Here is a 23,339-nt window from a genome sequence, read left to right as displayed (position 1 = left end):
CAGGTCAAAGGAGGTGATCCTCCCCTTCTGCTATCGTGAGACCCCACCTAAAAGTGCTGTGTGCAGCTCTGGTGTCCTCAACCTAAGAAGGATATGGAACTGTTGGAACAAGTACAGGCAAGGGCCACGAGGATGATCAGGGGACTGGAGCACTTCCCGTAAGAAGATAGGCTGAGGAAGTTGGGGCTGTTCAGCCTGGAGAAGAGAAGGCTGCATGGAGACCGCACAGCAGCCTTCCAGTATCTGAAGGGGGCCAACAAGGATGCCAGAGAGGGACTCTTCATAACGGACTGTTGTGATAGGACAAGGGGTAATGGGTTTAACCTTAAACAGGGGACGTTCAGTCTAGTTATAAGAAGTTCTTTCCTGTGAGAGTGGTGAGGCACTAGAACAGGTTGCCCAGAGAAGTGGTAAATGCTCCACCCACAGCAATGTTCAGGGCCAGGCTGGACAGGGCCTTGGGTGACATGGTCTAATGTGAGGTGTCCCTGCCCATGGCAGGGGAGTTGGAACTAGATGATCTTAAGGTCCTTTCCAACCCTAACTATTCTATGATTCTGCAACAGAACAAATTATTCCAGTAGGATTGAGACTTAACAGGGAAAGGGAAAAGAGAGTCAAATTATTTAGGAAAGCAGAAAAAGTTTGAGATTGAGATGAGATCTGAGAAAAATTAATTTGTCAGATGCTTCAGGAAATATAAGAGAACTGAAGTGGAAGATTTAGGGAATCTTCCCAGGAAAAAGGCTAGTAAAAAATTTACAAGTCTTTAGGGGCAAAAAGAAAGGGAGACTGATGATAACTTGAAAAGTAAATGGTTTGAGAAGGGATTGTCTGAGAACAGAAGAAATATCTCACATTATTCCATGCAGAAAATATAGCTCTAGGAGACAGAATAGACAATGATGCAGTTAGGTAAGTCAGGATGAGGTAGGATAGAAGGAGCCCGAAAAGATTTTGGAAAATGAAAGTAATTTGTATTTCTAAGAAGTCATAAAAAAAGGAAGAGGTATTGAAAAGAACATTACATCACATTCACAAAAGACAATTTTCTCTTTTAATAACCCATGCAAAGAGAAACACATTGATTTGGCAGATGACAGAACTAAGCAAGGAGACGAACAAAATGTAATTTCGCTTTGACATAAGAAATGGAGGAACAACTGAGAAAACAACAGCCCTGAAATTTAATACATTAGAATATGCTCAGATCCTCTACTATGATGGTAGCTAATTGTGTAAAACCTTAAAACTAAGTCCCTCTTGCTTGCATATCATTTCTAAGCCTCAAAAACCCCACTAAAATTGACAGCACAAGGAAAGAATATTTAAATATCAGACACAAAGTCAGATATTTTGTCTTCCTTTCATGAAATACAAAAGCAATTACTGAAAAATTCTTAATACTCACCTCAAAGATTTTGCCTGCTTTAAGAAACCTCTAGCTTTTGCTACTTCTTGAATAAGCTTCTTTAAATCATCTCCTTCAAAGTAAGGGAAAACTGGAGCCTGAAAACAGAATTAAAATATTCTACTTTAATTTGCACCTGTTTACTATTTTCAATTTTTACCAACTTAATTACCTGAGCCTAAACTGTCAATCTTCCTCCTCCTGTCTACTTGCAGAGAAAGTCTTGCTCTTAAAAGGGGAGAGTAGAGCAACTCTGGATTGAACATGGTTCTGTTCACTAACATATTCTTCTGCTCTGGCAATCCCTGAGGTTTCCTGCTGCAGCACTGAAGTGCTACAAACAGTGTAAGGATTTTACATTTACATAAATGAAATACAAGATGGCAAGGCTAAGAAGGCATAGTAAAAGCTAAAGTTAACTTAAAAAACCCAGTGTCCAAATGCAAGATTATTATTGGGGTTTTTTTGCTTCTCTTTCAAAAACTATGCTGCACTGTGTAATTCTTTCATGGGTTTCATCACCTGGCCAAGGCAGCTGGCAGAGAGGCAAAGCCAGATATTCAAAAGTCTCCTTTCAATTTCAATGTGAAATATCTTATGAATCTTCTACTTATTTTTCTCATGATTTTTCTTTTTCAAATGAAGTGTGACTATTAGTAAAGAACTAAGCTGAAATGAAACAAAACCAAACCCAACAAAACCAATCCATTCAACATACATCTTCATCATCAAATCCCTCTGCCAACATTCTGTGTGCTGCTAATTGTCCATCCACATCTCCAAAACTGCAGTGGTAGCGCCCTCCTGTTTGGGAAGCAAGCTTCTTCAGAAATTCATTAGCTCCTCTGTTAACAACAAAATACTACGTTACTAAGGAAAATGATTTCTTTGAAAGCAACAGCAATAGAAGAAGAGTTTCTAAGAATTCCTCAAAAAATATTACACCAAAAACAAATGGTTTGGAGGACATGACTGTAAACCACTGTATCATTTCTCATTAACAGTTGTTAATGTGGAATATACACTGCTTAGCTGTCATAACAGGCTACTTTTGGACACAACGTTCAGTGTAGCAATGGAACCAAAATTTAAAGTAAATCAAGAAATCCAGAAGCCAGGCTGGCAGGTGAAGGGCAGTTGATATTTTACATATGGGGAGAAAACTGAAAGCCAGGAGACTCCACAAAGAGTCACACACTTGTACTGCCATTTATACATCATTATTTTAGAGTCCTGTCTTCCAAGCACTAGCACTGCAACGTCAAAAATAGTCATACAGCCATTAATTTCAAGTAAGCTGCAAGGACTGATTCCATCCTAAAACGGGACACTAAAATATCCACAATTAACTAGCAGATTTCTTTGGAAAGAAACAGCAAAAGAACAACTAGACATCAGAAGTGACATGTTTCTCCCTCACTAGCAGAAAACCTGAACAGATAGTTACTGGCTACTGACCAGTTAACCAAATGATATGCAAATAAAGAAACTCAAAATATTCGTAATTACAATACTTTTAAGTTGATTTTTTCAACTTAGGTCAAATAATTCTATGTTTTGAGCACTCTACTACATCCCCCTTTAATGGCCTGAAAAATGACAACCATGCTGTTCAGTGAACTGAGCATGTGGCCCAGCAGTTTGACAATAAACTAATAATTCTAAAGTTTTTATTGTTCTTGCAAAGTATCATATACCTGTCTGCACAGTGAAAAGAAATGGTGTGAATTTTAATATCTTGTTTCTTTCTCAATCTTTCAACTTCTGTCAAAGTCAGACTGTAGCTGGTGTCTGGTTTTCCATCAGTCAATACATACAGTGCCTCTATACCTTGGAAACTGAGACCCTTCTGAAAAGTAGAAAATAAGCTTAAATAATTAGTACATTTATATGAAAAGTTAAGAATGAAAATACTATTTCAATGATTTAGTATTGTTTCATATTTACCACTCATTAATCAAATGAATTTTGGCTTTTCACTTCATATGAAAAAATAAGGATATAAATTTAAAAATAAACAAGTAGATAATCTGTAGCATAATGCAATATATTCCTAAGAAGAACATGACCAAAAATTTGAAGTAAGCAAATTAACTGGGTTTGGAGAACTGCTAACAGAAGGTTTTTGCATAACATTTTGTAAGAATTAAGGATGCTCAATGTCTGCAAATCAGGCTCACAGGGAATTGGCCTTCTTATATTACTGAAAACTGCTACAGTAATTGACTTTGTGAACATTTCTTAATACAGACATGCCTTACAGTTCTACTCGATTTGATTCATGATGGATTCCATAAAATTTACTCCAAGGGTGTCTGAAAGAAGAACCATGCATTTAAGGCAACATTTTTTTTTATTAACATTTTAAATCTTATGAAATTTGAAGTTATTTCAGTCTCTGTTTTAAATTATTACTACTACTAAATTTCTACAGGAGAGAAGTTTATTCATCTGTTCCTGAAGTTCAAAGATTGTGTACTCAATGCTCATGCAATTCCAGCAAACACTTCTTTAAAATCTCCGTTTGGCTCATAGCAAGTATCTCACTGCCACAGCTGTGCATTAGCATCACTTTGAGCTATTTTCTCTCACTAGTATTTGAAAACAAATACTAATGCAACTACAGTTATTTCAAATTTTCTTAAACTCAGTATGAGTAATGAATTCTAGTATCTACTAGCCTTGAGGACAGAAACAGTGGCTTGATTCCAGATCTGTTCATGTTTTTCATGTAAAAATGCTGTATGTTTTGACCAAATAATTTTCCTAAACCATGACAAATTAGATGAAAGTGTTATATCACTAAGACACAGCATCTTCTCCAAAACGTAGTACACAATTTACTAACCTGTAAAGCCATAAGGGTACATGTATTTCCATGAGCGTGGAATGTGGACACCCACTGCACAGCACTGTGACATGTTTCATCAGTTGCCTCTACAAGACACTCCTTCCAAGTCTCTGTATTTTCAGCAAATCTCAGCAAGTTAAACCTAAGGAGAAAGATGGCACACAACATTAAACTCTAATCAATATTATCAGTCACTTCAGATAAGCCAGTTTTGAAATAAATAAAATTCCAAACACAAAAGCAAACCAAATAGGAAAAAACAAAACAAAACCAAACACAAAACCCAACCAACTTCTCTTCATCACAAAACCCAAGAGCCTAATACTGGATTAAAGTCTTCAGCTTTAGGAGAGTCAGAAAGCAGATCTCACTCTGCATGAACAGAATATCTACGAGTATTCTGAGCACAAATGACAAACGGCATCAGGCAAAAGAGGCTCAAGTCTTAAAGAGTTCAGAACTGAAAGTTGGTTAAAAAGAACAGAAAGAGCAGTTCATGTCACATGTGTATTATGCACCAACATATCTTAGTTACCTGTATTTCTTCAGTACTGTATTATTTGTTATTAAGTAATCTTATGACATAATAAGTAGTGCAGATTTCAGTCTTTATCAGTAGTTCATCATACCTGACTTTATTTTTTCTCAGCTGTTCCCAGATAAGGGTGGTAAGTTCTTTCGTGATATGTGGCAAATATGGGTCCATGGAACCAGATGTATCAATCAAAATACAGACATTTGCTTCTAAAATGGTACCAAACAATCTTCGGCTTCCTGGGCCAGAACATTAAAACTAATTGTCATTACATAGGTTTATTTTACTGAACATATTATTTTATTGAGCATACTGTAAAATCTTTAGTCTTTAGGGGTTATTCTAGACATATTTCTACAAAATAAATTCTAATCTGTGTGCAGCTAGGTAGTTCAACAAGTAACAGAGGGATCAAAATACTTTTCACCAGCAGGGCACATTCTTAGCAAAAGAAACTTTAAAGCTAATTTTGTTTGTTGATTTTATTGTATGTATTCCATGGATACAAAGCTTTTGACACCAGGAACCTTAAATTTCTGAATACAACATACAAAAATGAGAAGTTTACATCATAGCCCTAATTACTTCACAGCAAGCCCGATGTTTCAGCTACACAGACAATGAATTCTCTTGTGTTCTTGTATTCATAAAAATACATTTAAAAAGTCAATGAAATGCAAACCCAATTATTTTTATTTATATTTGAGGTCCAGATTTATATTCAGATTTATCATATGATAAGCAGTAGACAAGAATATTTTATGTATGTTTCAACTGTGCTTTATACACCAGATGCACACTAGTACCTGACAGAAGCCACTGTATTCTTTCTATATATCGCTGCAACACTTTCTCCAGTTGTTCAGTGTAGATTTCCAGTTCTTTAGGTTGAAACTGCACATGTTTCACAACTCCCTGGAAAAATCAAGATTTGGGGGTTTTGTCTTCATTTCTATGAAATAGCATAAAAAAATTTCTGTGACTCTGTTGCTATTAAATAACTGGTTTACCCAAATGAGGAACACCTAGCCAGTTGAGCTAACAACAAAATTTGACTAGAGGGGTGAACCAGCTGCATTATCTCTGACATTTTTATAGATGTAATAGAGCAATAGTATTCCGGAATTAATGCAACTAACAATGCAATATTTTTCCATTTTTTACTCACATATAGTTTTTAAAAGCTTTACTTAAAATTTGAAACTGTTTTCCACACTGTATGAACAGAGGAGATGCATTCTCCAGATTCCATGCATTTTCCACTTCAAACATACTAAATGATCTTTTATTCACCACAAGAAACTTTCTCTAGCTTTCTAACAGAAACATGATTCAGAAAGAAGACCAGGGAAGAGTAAAGGAAATACCACACTAGCAAGCCACAAATGCTGATCAACATGCATTGTATTAAACACAAAACCTTTCAATGATGTAGGCAGATGAAGGATGTAAATCCTTACATCAATTTCCACGCTAGGGAAGACTGCGCAGTATTTTGCTGACACTTTCTTGTGCAGTGATGTCAGAGTTTTCTGGTGGTGAGTACAGCCTGGACCAAACAGCAGTCGGGGCAATTCCAGTTTAAGCTTTTTAATACTGTATTTGGATAGCCACTGGTAAGACAAACAGATGAAGCAACTGGTTGCTAGTAAATAGTAGAACAGATTAAGTAACAATATATTGTAAGGAATCACAATTAACGTGTTCACATTAATTCATATGGATAATTCTCAAATGGCATTTCATTAATAAGGGGCAAAGTACCTCTCTGCTTGAACAGATTTCCTCTTTGTTTGGCAATGTAACAGAGGGAACAGACCTTCCTATGCACATTACCTTTGGATACTTTTGGTATACTGGACCTAGTTAAGAAAATGAACAAAGCAATATTGAGAGCCTGAGGTTTAAATCATAGGCCTTTGAGTCACATGTGACTATGGATTAAAACAAACCAATCAACCAACCCCATCCCCACAGACAAGCATTTCATACACAGTTCCGCATTTGAAAACAAATGTGGAATTTCTATATATCAAAGTACTTGAAAAAAAAAATCCTGATTTTTAGTCACCTGCAAAAAATTTCAAGCCAAATACTCCATAATCATCTGAATCTTCATTTTTCTTTAGAGCAGCTTTGACCACAAGGTCTCAAAGGACTTTACAAAAACATAATTCCCCAACACATCCCCAGCATTCCAATTGCAAGTGTTTCTAAAAACTTCAATTAAATCCTTAATTTAATACGGTGTTTTAAGCAAACCACAAAACAAATTGAAGACAAAAAGCCCCTGATCTATACAGACCTGGTGGAATTTCTGCTTTGGCACTAGTAGGACGCCATGCCTGTACTCTTCTGGAAGCATTTCTCTCTGCACCATGGTTGTCTTTAATATACTATAAGCACATATAGTAATAATAATTTTTAGAAAAGGCAATTAAAAAGTGTTTCAGTGGGAATGTCATTACTCAGAACTACAAGTACCCTTCATTGTTCTCTAATTCCTGTTTGGCTCTTCTGAAAAGTCAGCACTTGCCATGATGACCCGTTACTTTGTAATTTCTTGCTAGGTTAAGTAACTCTAATTGCTCTTGCCAATTTCATCTCCTGCTTTAAAACTGAAGACTAACATCTCCAGGCAGATGATTCTGGACCATTTTTGCAACTTGAAGGAGCAGTCTAGTATGGTAATGGTACTGTTTTATAAAATAAAGTATATAGTTTCTGCAGAGTTTTAATGAATATTTGAAATTTAGTGCTGGCATCACTTGCTTTTCCTTTAGGTATAGAAATTTCTAGGGTCAACCCTCTAGGGGATAAGCAGTCTGTTAAACAACATGAACACTTGTTTAACCTTATTTTAGGCTCAGACTTTTGCTGTGATAGAGAGACTTCACGTAACTGACATCTAATGCAAAATAACATACTATATGTAACTGAATCATAGAAATGTTTGGGTTGGAAGGGACCTTCAAAAGGTCCAGCTCCCAACATAAAATACTATAAAACATAACAAACTATAAATATCCCCAAACATCTACAGACAAACCTGTATCAGTTTCCTACAAGTTTAATCCCTGTAAAACTCTGCTACATTGTCACATCTCTAAGTGATTACTTTTTTCCTGCATTTGTGAAAAAGTATTGAGCATATACTGATCTTGATAAAATAGCATGGAAGACCTGTTTGAGCTTACCTACCAGGTCTTTGACACATGAACATGCCTATATTTAAAGTGCCATTCCCATTTCAAAGATGAGACCTGAAAATTCCAGGTCAAAAGTTAACTACATTCTCTGCAATATGAAGTTCTTATCTAGTAGTTTCTATACTGAAGTGGTATGCGCTGGCACTGGCCATTTGTATATATTACAGATATGCAAAGCCACTCAGAACAGATGCACACACAGTCAAAATTGACAAGGAAAAAATCAGCAAAATCCCAAAGGACTCGGCAATGGAACTCCATGGCAATCAGCACAGCAGGCAGGAAACAAATCCTGAATCCTATTTCTAGTTTTTATGCTGGCTCTCTGTGTTGCCAAAGACATGCTACTCAGCTGGCAGCTGTCTTATCTGGAAATGAGCAGAATACCATAAAATTCGGTACTTTCTAGAAAGACTTGAAAAATAGATGTAATTCGGTAAAACACATTTCTGCTTTGTCTTTGTTTTCATTAAACACTAAATATTTAAAGTAAGAAGAGGGATTATTTAGACAATTTCAGACACTGCAATGTTGTTCCATTATAATTAATTATTTAGTGGGAATTAATAAGATGTATTTTTTTTGTTTATGTAGCATTTTGAATTCGAATTACAACGTTGATTTGGGGTACTCTCACAGTGCTGTTTTAATTCCTGCAAATTTTCAGCCCAAGAACTTCTCTCACAAAGAGCAGCATCTGACAGCCAGGTAAGATCTCTAATTAAAACACACAGCATATTAAAAATAGGACCATTTCAAACCATTCTAGCCAGACTGAGGGCTGTGGGTTTAGGAGATGGCAACTTCTGTGGCCTTCTTTTCTCTTTCTTTGTAAGCACGTTTGGGTCTCCTTCTGGTATAAATGTATTAACAGACTGATTTACTGAACGTTGCTTTAAGGATTCCACTAGGACTGCGCACTGAAATGGAAGTTCACAGCATTTAGTAATTCATATACGTGAAATATAGGTAATTGACATTTCAAAGCCAGCAATTCTGTATTTATCACTTTAATAAAAATAAAATTCACAGCAAATTTATTAATCTGGTAATGCTTAACACCTCTAACTGAATAGAAACCCCTTTGTGCTGTGGTTGCTTTAATACGCAGCAGGGAAATCCTTCCTGCTCTGAGCAAACATTCTAAAAGAAAAGGCAATGGTTTGCATGCCAAAGACCAGAACAAACTGGAAGATGATGAATCAAGAATATGAGATTATTAACTGGCAACAAAATATTTTAAGATCCCATTAAATATCCACCAATTCTTAAAAGAAAAAAAAAAAAGAACAAAAGATTTTTGTGACTCAGACTTGCATGCAACAAGCCGTATAGACCTCTGGATATAGATCTCACTGCATATAGCTTTCTAACCACACTTTTGTAACACACAATCACTATATGGCCAGGCTGGGTACACTGCCTCAGTCACTAACTCAGATAACTTTATATAGTATATAATATATATAGGCATATAATATAGAGAGATATGGTCTAGTTCTACACCCCTAGTACACTTAAGAAAGCAATTGTTTCGGAATTGAACAAAAGTATTGTGCCACTGATGAACCCTCCCTGAAGTGTGACTTACAGGAACATGAAATATTATGTTTGTTATAGAATATATATAACTTTTTAACGTATTTCTTTATATATACATCTTTATATATTATATATATAGTTATAAAGAACAATTCTATTTGAGAAGAATTCATCATAGGATTTGCCACAGAAAGGAGAATCACTTCAACTGTAAACTCCTTGTATTTGATAAGGAATCATGGCCACTCCAACACCCATCACTTCAGTGTCATTGTACAACTGCTTTCTAGGCCATATTTACTCTGTGGTGACTATTCTCACACTCTCAAGCATCCCTGCTCATCTTACAAGGATTTTCATTTTGTCCAATCTTCTGCACTGTCAGCTGAGAAACACTGGTGATTTTTTTTCTGAAGAAACAGACAACTTAAGGAGATATATATAATTCATACCTTTTGGGAGTACTTGTTTGCTTTTTCCACTTCAGACACAATAACAGTGATATCATCACTTTCAAAAATACCTGATAATCAAATATATGCTAATCAACTTTTAAGTGTACAAAATATATAATTTTTAAAAACATACATCAATTTGTAAAGCATGCCAAATTATCAATGAAAATAATCAAAAAGCCTTTGTTTCCTACAAGCCTTTGTTTTCCTGTTAGGTCCTGGCAGTCTGGACCTAACACATTAGCAACTATATTTTAAATGCACATCTTTAAAATATCTAGTGGAATTAAAACTTTAAAAGAAAAATAAATCAAATTCCTGCATTAAGGCTTTTTTATAATATTCTGCAATACAACTGAAAGCTTTCATCAAACTAGGACCTCTGTTTATATCCTAGTGCTAGTACAACACTACCACATCCTAAAAAAAGTAAACTACTTGATGGGGGAGGCATTAATAAATATTACTTAATTAATGAAAAAGAAGTATGAGCTGACTTTCCTTTTCACATACCTGCTTCTCCAAACCAATGAAATCTCCCATTGGCTCTCTGTACTATTTCTTTAAAAGCAATTGCAGTTTCAGTTGGGTTAGCATAGCGAGCTGGAATGATCCCATTAGAGTCAACCTCCTCCATTACACTGAACAAACAGACATGAAGCTGTAAATCAAAACCTCTGCAAACCTCAGCCACATAAGCACTGATTGTGTGCTGAAACACAGAGGGGAGGGGAAAATAATTAACAGATTAGTAGTGACCCTCTTCCTCAGATGTGCTCCCAGCTACTTCACTCACTCCTGAACTGACACACAAATACTCACAAACTGAGCAATTCAGTCCAGGAACATACCCTGAGTAGCTGAATGCCTCCTCAATTCATGCATATACACAAAACCTGTCACTACTACCAGTGACAGCACTACTGCAGCCAAGACAGGGCATCTATGGAAATCATAGACACAGGCCATGGACTTAAAGTTACCCATGCACTGAAGCAAAGTAGCAGGGATGCAACTATCCATTTGGCTTTCTGTATATACCCTTTGTTTTTTTATTATCCACATAGGCTTTTAATGATTTCTTAGGTTTACCTAGAATTTCCAGAAATTTGGTAACAAAAGCAAGAGACACACTACTGTGTACACATAGTTACGGCAGATGGATTACCATAGGTTCAGAAACTCTAGGCCACAGAGCACATGCACTATGAACATATATCCAAGCAATAGATTACTGTTATTAAAAACAGGAGCTTTACATAGCGTACTATAAGCTCCATAGTAGAATTATTCGTGGCTTTATTTCCATAAGCTATAAGGAAATAATATCATACAAAAAAAAAAAAAAAAATCAGAGTTGGGTTCTTTTAAACTCATAAATTTGCAATGAAATGATGGCCAGAACTGGAGTGGGAAGGGAACCCTAAAAACACCTCTTGAATTTTCTATGATTCACACATTATTAATAATTGCTATAATTCGTAGATTATTAACAATTGCTACCTCCAACACGGAAGGACCAACTGCAGAAATGTAAGTTTAAGATCCTGACAGTTGTGCTGGCTCAGATATGTGAAGAAGTATTTGCCAACAAGCTATGATGACTAGAAAAGAAACAGAAACAAAAAATGGGAACTTACAGAAATGTTGCACACCCTGTGATAATACTTACTGTTTCCTGATCAGGTGTTCCAGTAGTCAGCAAGTAAATTCCTTGTGATTTGTGTTTATCCTTGTCTTTGAAATCTATTTCTACAGCTCTCCTCAGTGCACTCATGAGATTTCTACTCCCTTTGCACTGCAGGCTTAACACCCATCTAAAAAAAAAATGTTTGAAGAATGAAGCAACAAAACCTTTTGTTCCTGCTTAAAGCGATAAAGAGAACTAAAAATCTTAAACACCATTGCTCTGGAGTAAAAAAATTTTAACAGAGAGCAAAACCAGATTATAGAATGACCTGAATTATTTGTTCTAATTTCTGTACTGCCACCATGGACAACCAGATTCTAAGGTAAGATGCTGAGCATAGAGAGGGAAGAATTCTCTCTTATTTTCATGTGGAAATATTGTCATATAGTAGAATTAACAGGAATAAAAATGAAATGGCAGAGGTGTAATGAAACACTGAGGGTGTGACTCTACAAAAAGCAATCTGGGATTTGTTTCCAGTGTATGTTGGAAAAAACGTAGTTTAGCTTTCACGTCCCAGTTCAATCTGAATCAGTTTTTAATTCATCATGTCACCTGTGCATTTCTCACACAGACACTTCCGTATCTGTGTAATATATATTCTGTATACATAAAAAATACAAAGTCACTGAGACATATTAAACTTTATAATGTGGTTTTCACGAGAAACCATCATGAATAATCACTGTAGAACAATTCACAGCAACGTATCTTTGTAGTATGTTAAACCCATCAGTTTTCTAAACTGTTCACAAATTCCTTTCTTGGTTCTACCCATGTCACAGTACCTATGATCATTTAATTCAGATGTATGGGGAAGTTATCTGATCCTACCTCCAAGCCTTTTGTAAGTTTTCTGGTTGGGAAGGAACCAGTTCCAGCTGCCAAGGCACAATATCACTCCCAAATCTTTAACGGAAAAATAACAGCAATTAATTTTCAGATTTTGCTTTAGAACAAGCAAAAAGAAGAAACTGACTTTAAAAGAAAACTCTCACTTGGGGTATTACAAATGTAAAGTTGTCTGATGTTAACTACTTTCTATTTCAAACCATTTAGTTATGCACATTTATCCACCACTCAAGGGCTGTCAGATTTTCAAGGCAGTGGGCCAGACTACATTTTTATTTGAAGAACAGGACTGAAGTGAGCTAGTGAAAGCTCAGCAGAAGGACTGCAACAAAAAAAAAACAACCCAGCTTTCAGATTCTGTCTGTATCCCTCATGAGGTCAGGGCTTTGTTCTCCCACCAGGTTTGGAACTCCATGAGCTGCTGTCTCTTCCTTTTACCTGTCATTCATAAACCTGTCCAGCTGCTTTTCAGCAACTGTGCCATATGTTTCTGACTCCCAGTGTGGAGTGTGGAATTTTAGTACTATTATATAATAAAAAGTATTGGAGTTACTGCAAAATGTAAACAGTGTTCTCAGTTACGGCACCTGAGATACCAAAATCCTCTTCCAATGAAAACTTAGCATGTTAATTAATGCCATTGTTATGAACAATATAGCAGGATAAGAATCTGTAACACATATGACACAATCCGTTCCAGTGAGCATCACCCAAACCAGTGATTTTAATTAACACATATGACACAATCAGTTCCAGTGAGCATCACCCATCCAGTGATTTTAATTACTAATCTGGTCTCTGTACATCTGATCCACACACTTAACCAGTAACGATAAATCAGCGCTACTCTTACTGACTCTTCATCATAAAATGTTCAATACAATTAAAAAAATTTAAAATAGATCCATTAGCAAGTACAATCTCTCAGCAGACTTCTTTCATTGCCGTGTGTTACAATTATTCCAAAAGAACCTTAAACAGTTGCTTACGCTATAATATTGAAGCAATCCTTATTTGACATTTGTTCTTCAAGTAAAAGTCGCAAAGAATGTTGGATATGGATGATGTACATAGAGTTTGTCACTGATACATCAACAAGTATAACCACCCTAGATAAGAAATGTTATAAAAAAAAAGAACAAATCTTGATTACACATTCTTATCATCACTACACTCTAACTTGCCAGAGAAAGTATCTTTTAGCTATGTATCAAAATGTATAAACACTGAATCTGTATTTAAAAAAAATAAAAATCTGCAAAACATGAGGTGAGAATTAAAAAAAATAGCAACAATAATGGAAAATTCTGAGGGTGGTGAGGCCCTGACACAGGTTGCCCAGAGAAGTTGTGGCTGCCCCATTCCTGGCAGTGTTCAAAGCAAGGATGGACAGGGTTTTGAGCAACCTGGTCTAGTGGAAGGTGTTCCAGCCTGTGACAGGGGGTTGGAACCAGACGAGCTTTAAGGTCCCTTCCAACCCAAACCATTGTACGGTTTTATGCTTCCTAAGCTATGCAACAATCAGGGTACCAGCACATGTAGTGCCATAATGGCTATCAAACCCTAAACATGCCCACTTTCTTCTCTATATTTGGAATATCCAAAACACTCCTGAAAAGCATGGATGACTCTCATGAGTTCTTATTGGAAAATGAGCTTCAATGTATCAACTACCTCCTTTGTCAGTGCAAAAAAACTCTTTGCATAAATACTACCACCATGGGTTTCAAAAGCTGACTGTAAACACTACCTTTTGCCAACAGGTTCTGTTCATGTGCGATTTATGATAGAACGTTCCCCAAAGGCTTACTTGCTAGGTAACTCAAACTTCAGAGTCTAAACCTGTCAAATGGAAATTGTCATTTTGTGTTGACCAATGATCACTGGATTCTTTACATTCACTGGATCATTATAAAAGCTGAATATCAATATCTGTTTTCAGAAGTGGACTGCTTACCCTGATCATATCTGCAATGACTGTCTCTACATCTTAACTGGTTTCTGCCCTGTGTTTCTTGGTGCTGACTTATGCATAAAGGAAAGGCTGGCAAACTAGAACCATACACAAAGAAAGGACTATCAAAGTACGATACCTCCTTTCACAAATGCTTCCCCATATTCTTCTGCTAGCAACAGAGAGCCAGTCAATTCTTTTCTCATAGATTCTTACCATTTTAACAAGGAGTTTCTATGGATGGAATACAGTTAAGATAAAAATAAAGAGTTCAAATAAGTCTTTTATTACCAAATGCAATGTGGCATTGACTTACAACATGTAGCATGTCATGTAACATGGCAGCATAGTAATGAAAAAATAAATGATTTTCATTCGACAGCAGCATTTAATTTTTTGTAAAGACAATACAGTCCATAAGAACATACAATGATAGAAAAGCAACAAAGGGTCTAAAGATCTTTTTTGAAAGCTTATAATTTCTTCAATAGCATTTTTAGGCAGTGTTCTTAACAAAACACATAATTTAAAATAAACACAGTATTTTCAAACACATATTGTTCTTTTAACACAGTATCAATCTGAAGACATTAAGGCAATTTGTCCAAACCCTACAGAACATGACCTTTGCAAGCTTATGTATGAGGGCAAATCAAGCTAGAAAAGGACACTGAATTAAGTAATAAAGCTACAAGATAGCGTACTTTTGGAGCACAGGACACGAGCATCTGGCGGTGATCAAGGAGCCAGAAGCTGCTTCCACGTCAGCTTGTTAAACTTTACACTCTCCTTTTTGACCCAACTATAGAAATCTACAGATTTCTCACCCCTCTTCCATTTTAAAGAAATATTTGTCCTGCCTGGAAATATACCCACAGCCCTTTGTCAGGGCTGCTACTGGAGTGGTGCAGAAGAGAGAAAAGAAAATGAAAAGACCACTATATAACACACCCTGGCTGCAAATATCCACACGCACCTTCTATTTCATTAAACTTGGGCCACACTCTGATCATCTGCATTCTGACTGAGGAAATCTTAAAGAACAGCTACTGTCTATAAAAATTCCAGTGGCCTTCATTATGTTATTTGCATATATATTATATATATATGTATGTATGTATGTATGTATCTCTACTTCTATACTGAAAAGAGCAAATTAAGTCCTCAAAGGTCCTCAATATCCTGTACAGTTTAAATGTTCTCCTGATACCCCAGTATTTTTAAGATTTCCTATATAGTAACACACCATAGCAAATATCAAAAATTCCTACATCTCCCACCTGACAGTGTTCTTAATTCATCTGCAAACTTGACAAAACTCTAGCAGTAGCCTTGCTATCCTCTTGAAGAAACTCTGGCAATTACTGGGCTGAAGGCAAATGCAAAGCAGCATAATACGCTGGTACAGCCAGTTCAAAAACTATGTTGGCACAATTCTGGGAATTCATATTAAGTATGAAGACTGTTTGAGCATATGCTAAAACATGAAATACAAATACCCAGATTCTACTGACACTTCAGAGTAAAGCAAAGATATGACAACCTGCCGTCAAGCAAGCAGAAATAGTTTCTGCTTTGACTCTTAAAAACCAGTTGGCTATGCAGAAATCTCATGTCTTTGACATTCACATTAGCAAACATGTCTAAATGCATGGCAAGAGTGTTGTAGTAGCACCATTAAGGCTAAAATGCTACTCTTGGTAAAAAAAAAAGTAACTTCAGATGCATTACTTCTAATGTGACGACCTGCAGAATATTGCCATTTGGCAATCATGTAGAACTTGCTACATTTGGACTTCACCATTTCACAAAGCGCACAACTAGCTAGATGATTATCTCTAGCCCTGACAAGGCCGCATCATTACATACAACTCACCTGATAGTTGTACAACACTGGCAGGTCAACATGGATATTTTTCACAGTTCCATCATACCATTCAAACTGAATCATTGCTTTCTAGAATGATAAATAACACAATTGTGTGTTTACAGAAGCCTATAGAAGCTACACTAACATGGAATTCCTTCCTGAATTATTCTTAAGAATGCGTAAGTACTTGATCTGAATCAGTGACTCAAATTTCAATTAAGGCCTGTAGAATTTCATGACTTATAAAGTACTGATTTCAAATAGAAAAATGTAGCAATAGGAAGAAAAAGGGAAGAAAAAAGAAAACAATGAGAAAAAGAAAGAGTCCTCATTACATACCTCATGTAGAGTTGATGATACTGTTTTTCTAAGAATGGGTACAAATTCTTCCACAGGAGAGAAAGCATTAGGAGCCAGAACTTGGTAAAGGTTTAACTTTCTAGCTATAGCAAGAAACAAAGAAATGAAATAAAACACATGCTCTGCCTTGTGTTCATGTTTCACACCTGTTAAGATTTTCTTTCTGCATTACCTTTCAATCCATATGTCTTCAACCATTCTTTTGAGGTTTTGGCCAGGATGCATGGTGTTTGAATAACTAACAGTCCTTCGTGCTTTGGAGGCTTTGGGAAGAAGCTACAAGGTGCTGTACTTGCAAATTCTGTGGAAACCTGAAATGGATTTTAAGAAAAACTCTTTAAACTTTCTGCATTTTATATTTTTTTTACCCTCAATCCAAAATATCCCATTTTACTTACGTTTTACTTATTTTCAAAGTACTGGGATTTCAATAAGAAAAACACTTTGAAAATAGCTATAACTGGTCCTCCTAAAGATGGGTTTGGGGGACAATGTTCCACTAACTTCACTATGCTTGCCACAATGCAAAAACCCACAGGAAAATGGAAAGATCATGGTTGTACATACAGGAAATCATCTTTTCCAAGAAAAGTAACTATGAAAATGAGCAGTGCTGCCAAATTTTTAGCTTTCAAGTTTAGTGACCATAAGCAAATTTAGCCACTTCCTACACTTCCAGGCCCCTAAATAGTACAGAGATGAGAATACGGCAAAAGAGAGATGCATATTTCCACTTTAAACAAGGTGAAAGACAGACATGAGTAAACAAACTCTCTACCAGATCAAAGCAAAACTAGAATTTCCAAATATTCTGTAGAAAAAAGAAAAAATCACAGAGTTTCTTTTTCTTCCTCACACGTATTCCATCAAGAGTATTTAGAAGTTGCATTACTGGAGAAAAGACAAGCAAACAAAGAACCAATCCCTGGTATGCTGATCAAATAAAGCGTAAAAATAGAAACATTACTAAGACAACTGTTACAGAATAAATGGCACCAAATCCTCATTATAAGCTAGGACCAACAGACACAGATGTGTAACAGGCAGACTCTGGCTTCCTAACATCAATACTAGTAATAGATCTAGGCAAGCCCTTATGATTTTGCAACTCAAGTAACTGTCCATCTTGATCATGGACAAGTATCTTTTTACCAATTTAAAGGACTATTGAAACTTCATTTAAATGATTATGCATACCGTTAGGCCAGTGGTTCTCTTAAACTTCCATTATGATCATAGTACAATGTTCTTTTCATCATACTTCCGTTGATATATAAAATTTACTGCATTTCGGAGAACATATAGCAAAATGTCTTCTTTACTGGTTTGGGCCTTAATTTGCTTTTACAGTGGATGGCCAATACATAATATTCAAAGTTCACTTACCAAAATACCTGATTAATCATAGTAAACACTAAAATAGTAAGTGATAAATGATAGTAAACACTAAAAACTTCTACCAATACTTCACAGTATCTGATGTACATCTGAAAATAAAAAGATACATACATCTGCTATTCTACCAGTAAGTGAGTCACCAATTCTTCTTTGGAAAGTCTGCTTGATGCTCCGAAGTAGATCCTTGGCCTTCTGGGATTCCTGAAGTAGCAATTGAAAGTCACTGCTATCAAAACTCTGTACATATAAAAACAAAGGGAAAAATAAGTTAACTACTATTCAAACACCAACCAAACGCAGCTTTCTTACTTTGATGTGCATGTATCTGTACAAGACTGCCTGGCATTGCAGAACTGAGTGAAAATGTATCTAATGCACCACGGATAATTTAGTCATCATGTTATAAACAAGACATTGTTTTATTATTTTGAGTCAGTCTACAATAAGCCACTGCTTTCATCCTATTCATCAACTTTAAGTCAGTGAACAACACCTGCAAAATTTACTGTGCTTCTAGAAAAGCATTTTCAGTTGCAGAAGGAATTAGCCACAATTTATTGACCACATCCTTAGCACTACCATGATGGAGACTTTCAGCACCAGTTCTTGCTGTGAACTTCTACTCATATTATAACTAAATTACATTTTGAAGTGAAGAATCATCAAAAAGAGAAAAATATTTTGCCCCTCTAGCTGTCACCTACCTCTCCTTTTGAAGAGTAACAATGATAACGGCCTCTTACAGCTTCTGCAAGGTTCTTTAGAACTGCCTACATACATAAATAGGAAGAAAAACAGTTACTTTGATTCAGTAGTATCTTTTAATAATGTGGGTTGTTGGTATTTAATTCTGAATTAGTGACAAAGAAAGAAGCTTTGAGGTACATGTAATGAAAAAGCCAAAGTAATTATGTTTCCGCTGTTTTCTTACCAGTCTTATTTTAATATGACTGAAAAATCAACTCAGTAAAGAATTTACAAAACAGACAATAAGGATCAAGCTTATTCACCTTGTGTCACTTTCTCTTCCTTTTAGGGCAGGCTCTTGCTAGTCAGATCAAAGGCATATCGCTGAAGTCTACAAGTACAAATGCTAGGCTAACCTTCCCCTGCCCATAATTACCTCTTAAATACTTTGCTGCTTTTTTCATCTCTCCCAGCTCCTTCTCTCATACTACCTACCACTGCAATCCCCTTACTGCATCCAATCTTCTCACTGAAGAAACTTCTGGTCATTGCAGGAGGGTTGGACTAGATGACCTTTGAAGGTCCCTTCCAACCCAAACTATTCTATGATTCTCTATAAAACCAGGATTTCAGTCATGTCCTCCCTTCTACTGAAGTTACTACATGCCTTAGGGATAAGCTTTAGCAAGCAATCAACACCTAAATCCAAGTTCCTGTGAAGAAGCTAATAAAAAATATCTGCTTATCCTTCTGTCCTCCTCTTCCTTGAGGCAGTCACTGCCAACATCCAAACCACTGCTCATGATCAACACTATAATTTGAGCAGTCTACTAGGTCTGATGCTATTCCATACCAAAATATTCCTATCCAGAGACTGCCATGTTAATATGATCTCACTCCCAAGTCCCTGCCTTTTTCCTATGATCCTTCTCTGTACCCACTTGTCCTTACTGCAGTATTGCCTACCTAAAGTCCCCTCTTTCTGCTTTCACCTGCAAAAGAGCTCTCAGCCCGAGTCTTCCCTGGAAACACACAGGGTATCTGGAGATAACTGCTTCCCTTTAGCTGCTAAGCCTGTCAACACCACCTGGTTGCCACTTCTGGCTTTGATATGAATCATGATAAATACTCCAAAACAGACTTTTTCATGTGTGCAAATACAATGATAGATCAAGAACTCTTTAATGAGTAGGTTGGCTTTCCCACAAAAGTGTATGTGAGAAGACACAGCAGCTGAATAGGAAACAAATGACAGGATACTTAAAGAAGTATTAATACAATTACTTACAAGAGAAGAAGGACTGCTGCAATCATATGTAACAGCATGAAGGTGTAGTTTTCTCCCCAGCATACACTGCTGAGCATAGTCAGACAGAATTTGCAAAGACTGATCAGGGCTGATATAAATAAATAAATAAGAAAAGAATAATAACAATGGCAGTAATCAAATGGGGGAAGAAGACCACACTGAAGAAGACAGGGAAGAAAATGAATGGGAAGTATCTAACAAATCATGGGAATGTAATCCAGTCATTTGGCACAGCTTGACCTCCTCTCCCTCTTTCAACCATTACTGAGGTACCACTACTACAGATTAGCTCTGTCTTGAAAACCCAAAGGGTAACAAAAGCACTAAAGTTCTATTCTACTTCACAATGGCTTGTGGATGAAATGTTCCAAGTTATTCCTTGCTAGCTCTGGAAGCTAAAAATTGGGAACTGAGGTTTTGCCCACTGTGACAATCTCTGATAGAAAAGCTTTCAATTCAGATCTTCAACCTGTAAGATGTCCACTGTCTTCATTAAAGGAAGTAAAACTTTGCTTTGCGTTCAGAACTTAGCCACCCATGGTTCTTCATGCCTAGTAAAATCATTTCCTCCCAGCTACGCTTTTGCCAGGGATAGAAATTAATCAAGTTTTCATGTGCACACACTCTAAACTTTGCCTTCTGCTCAAAGCAGGTCTAAGCAAAACTTGGAACCTTTCAGCTGAACACTGAGCATTCAGTAAATGTAATCTCAATCTCCCTAAATATCAATCTTGTCAAAGGTTACATCATCCCATTTGGCACATTTAAAATAAATACAAATAATAAATTGGGAGTACAGTAACACTCCCCAAATCCTTACTGCAGTCTTTTGCTTATAATCCTGACTCCAGTACTAAAAATTTTTACATGACAGTAGAACTTTAGAATTTAAGTCCATACTTTATCTAATCTCAGCCTCTTTTCATATATTTAAATCAGGTATTTTAAGTTTTCCATCAGCACCACTGAGATCAGAGAGAATGTCTTCTCACAAACACATTCAAAACTACCTTTGAATGTTTAATGCCATTTTATAGCAAAATCAACCTTGTCATCTGATCTAACCCAGCAGTGTGGGCCCTTTCAGTGACATCCTTAATGGTGCTGAAGGACTTTTATTAGTGTAAAATTAGAGCTAGCAGACTTCTAGTGGATTAGTGTGATAATCGATCTGCAAAGGAAAAATCTAGCTTTGTATCAAAAAAGAGATTTATAATCAGTAAAAATTGGAAAAAATAAAGAAGTTCAGGGATATGAACTAAACTTTATCCATAAAACCTGGATCTTAAATTTTCTATTTATTTTTGTATCGGGTTCAGATTCTTGAACCAATTCTGTATCCAAGTTAAAATTAGTTGTTAGGACAGATAAAAAATTTACCAGCTTCCTAAAATAAGAACCAGAGAATTGAGTTCTTTCATCGTAAAGACATGTTTTAAGCCTTTCAGTAAATTGCAGCCTCGACCAGGCTCCAGCTGTTTTATCCACTGTCTTGCTTCATGTAGCCTGGGGGAGGAAAACAGAAAAAAGACCATATGCACTTAACATGCAGGTGCTAAATAAGATAAGATTATGAAGATTACTACAAACCACAGGAGCTGCCAAGATATTTTATGCAGGAACAACCACCTTGAAATCACTGACTGCATTTAAAATTCATTGCTTTTTTTTTCTTAAAAATCACTGCAGGAACAAGATGAAAACCACTATTATCTACAAGGGACTGCTCTAATTAAACAGAGACCCTGTTTGGAAAACCTTTATTTTATAGAGAAATGTACTTACACATGAACATTGATGTTTTTTGGACTCTCCCACAGAGCTGACATTTCTGCACTGAATGAGAGGCAGTACAGTTGCTTCTTATAACATAGCTGCTCATCTATTAAGCACTAATAAATTAAGAAATATTATTGCATTACTATCCATGTTGTTTCTAGTAGGATTATTACGTAAACCACTGAAAACAGTAATTTCCTAAAAATAGCTGACAGCAATATTTTCACATACCACAGAAAAAAGCTTCTGGGAACAAGTAACACAGATTCAAATATTTGGTAAGGTATAGACAGACAAAACCCTCAAGCCTCTGGTAATCCCACCAATTTGTTAATGGGGCAAGAGGCAGGGAATATTTATTGAATTGGTATCAGGATTTCTCTTCAGCTGATGAGCACATGAAACAACATACTGATCTAGAATGGGCCTACTCACCCACAGAGCAATTACTAAAAAACATTTAACACCTATTCAAGGGTAGAGCTAAACAACAGTTCAGATATTAAGGCTGAACAAACCAAACTATGAGAATTTTATAAAAATAAAATGCACAATAAAGTCCAAGTTTCTCCTAGGACTTGAGAAAGTGATTAATTCACCAAGGTTCTGACTGTAATTGCGGAGTGTACCTTGTTGGAACAAACATAAGGAAAACATATTTACTATAAACAGCTCTATGTACAACTTGGTTCCAGCTCTTAGAGCTGTTTCTGCTAAGCAAGTTTACTACCAAATATTAATAAGGAAAGTATTATTATTACAGTCTATACTGGAGTTTGAATCTAGACATGAACTAAGACTACACTTTCAAAGACATTTAAAACATACTGTCCTACAACAGACAAATTTTATGTATTGTATATTATGAATTTAAGCAGGTTTTTCTTCTACGTAGTTCCTGGCTTGTAGTTACATAAAAGCTTGATTAGTATAATTGCCAAAGTCTGCTTTATTACAACTTACTAAAAGATCTTTCTGAAAATCCAGCAGTCTAGGTCTACAGCTTACATGAGACACATCAACCAAAAGTCCAACTTTGGTTCCTTTTATAAGGCCAAACACCTTAAAAGAGAAAAGTTATTATAAATACAAAGCTTATCTACAGCTAAATAATTTTACTGTTTATTAATTTTACTGCTTATTTTGTACAACACCATTTTAAAATCAAATATTAGGTATTTATTTGCACATTAAGAGTTTTAGCATAAAGATGACACAGTTGACAAATCCAAGGAAAAAGAATTAAAACCTTACCAGTGAATCGTATTTAATCCTTCCCAAGCAACCTATTCAATATTTGAAAGGATAAAAAATAACTTCGTCTACAGCATCTCCTTCAGGTTAAAGCAAGGAGCTTTGTGGAAACCAAATTTTGGAGTGCTGCTTCTATCCCTCTCCCCTTTGAGAAGCAGTCATATCCTTTTCTGATTCCTGATC

The 23,339-nt window shown here is 36.0% G+C and overlaps 1 protein-coding gene across 5 annotated transcripts in view; it reads right to left on the bottom strand.

The window, feature by feature from the left end:
• Positions 1-23,339, bottom strand: part of VWA3A (von Willebrand factor A domain containing 3A) — a 29,757-nt gene that overhangs the window by 3,123 nt on the left and 3,295 nt on the right. For 3 of the 5 annotated variants that reach the window (XM_061367359.1, XM_061367376.1, XM_061367384.1), the window contains 25 exons: positions 22,866-22,964; positions 21,909-22,015; positions 21,504-21,629; positions 20,103-20,211; positions 18,832-18,897; positions 18,239-18,364; positions 16,902-17,040; positions 16,709-16,812; positions 16,376-16,456; positions 14,639-14,733; positions 13,535-13,654; positions 12,528-12,602; positions 11,676-11,820; positions 10,517-10,715; positions 10,001-10,071; positions 8,768-8,926; positions 7,103-7,193; positions 6,562-6,659; positions 6,258-6,410; positions 5,598-5,712; positions 4,892-5,036; positions 4,260-4,404; positions 3,109-3,260; positions 2,130-2,256; positions 1,412-1,509 (listed from right to left, as the gene is read on the bottom strand). In XM_061367359.1, coding sequence (XP_061223343.1) covers positions 1,412-1,509; positions 2,130-2,256; positions 3,109-3,260; positions 4,260-4,404; positions 4,892-5,036; positions 5,598-5,712; positions 6,258-6,410; positions 6,562-6,659; positions 7,103-7,193; positions 8,768-8,926; positions 10,001-10,071; positions 10,517-10,715; positions 11,676-11,820; positions 12,528-12,602; positions 13,535-13,654; positions 14,639-14,733; positions 16,376-16,456; positions 16,709-16,812; positions 16,902-17,040; positions 18,239-18,364; positions 18,832-18,897; positions 20,103-20,211; positions 21,504-21,629; positions 21,909-22,015; positions 22,866-22,964 — 2,945 coding nt within the window. The remainder of the gene's footprint in view (positions 1-1,411; positions 1,510-2,129; positions 2,257-3,108; positions 3,261-4,259; positions 4,405-4,891; positions 5,037-5,597; positions 5,713-6,257; positions 6,411-6,561; positions 6,660-7,102; positions 7,194-8,767; positions 8,927-10,000; positions 10,072-10,516; positions 10,716-11,675; positions 11,821-12,527; positions 12,603-13,534; positions 13,655-14,638; positions 14,734-16,375; positions 16,457-16,708; positions 16,813-16,901; positions 17,041-18,238; positions 18,365-18,831; positions 18,898-20,102; positions 20,212-21,503; positions 21,630-21,908; positions 22,016-22,865; positions 22,965-23,339) is intronic. The other 2 variants (XM_061367367.1, XM_061367394.1) reach the window with 2 other exon arrangements.

This window comes from Neopsephotus bourkii, unplaced genomic scaffold (assembly GCF_033783945.1).
Source record: "Neopsephotus bourkii isolate Nb327-2 ecotype Australia unplaced genomic scaffold, CSIRO-AGI_Nbou_v1 NB_126, whole genome shotgun sequence".
NCBI lineage: Eukaryota > Metazoa > Chordata > Aves > Psittaciformes > Psittacidae > Neopsephotus > Neopsephotus bourkii.
Note: the sequence above shows the minus strand (reverse complement) of the source record. Positions and strands in the feature narration are given on the sequence as shown.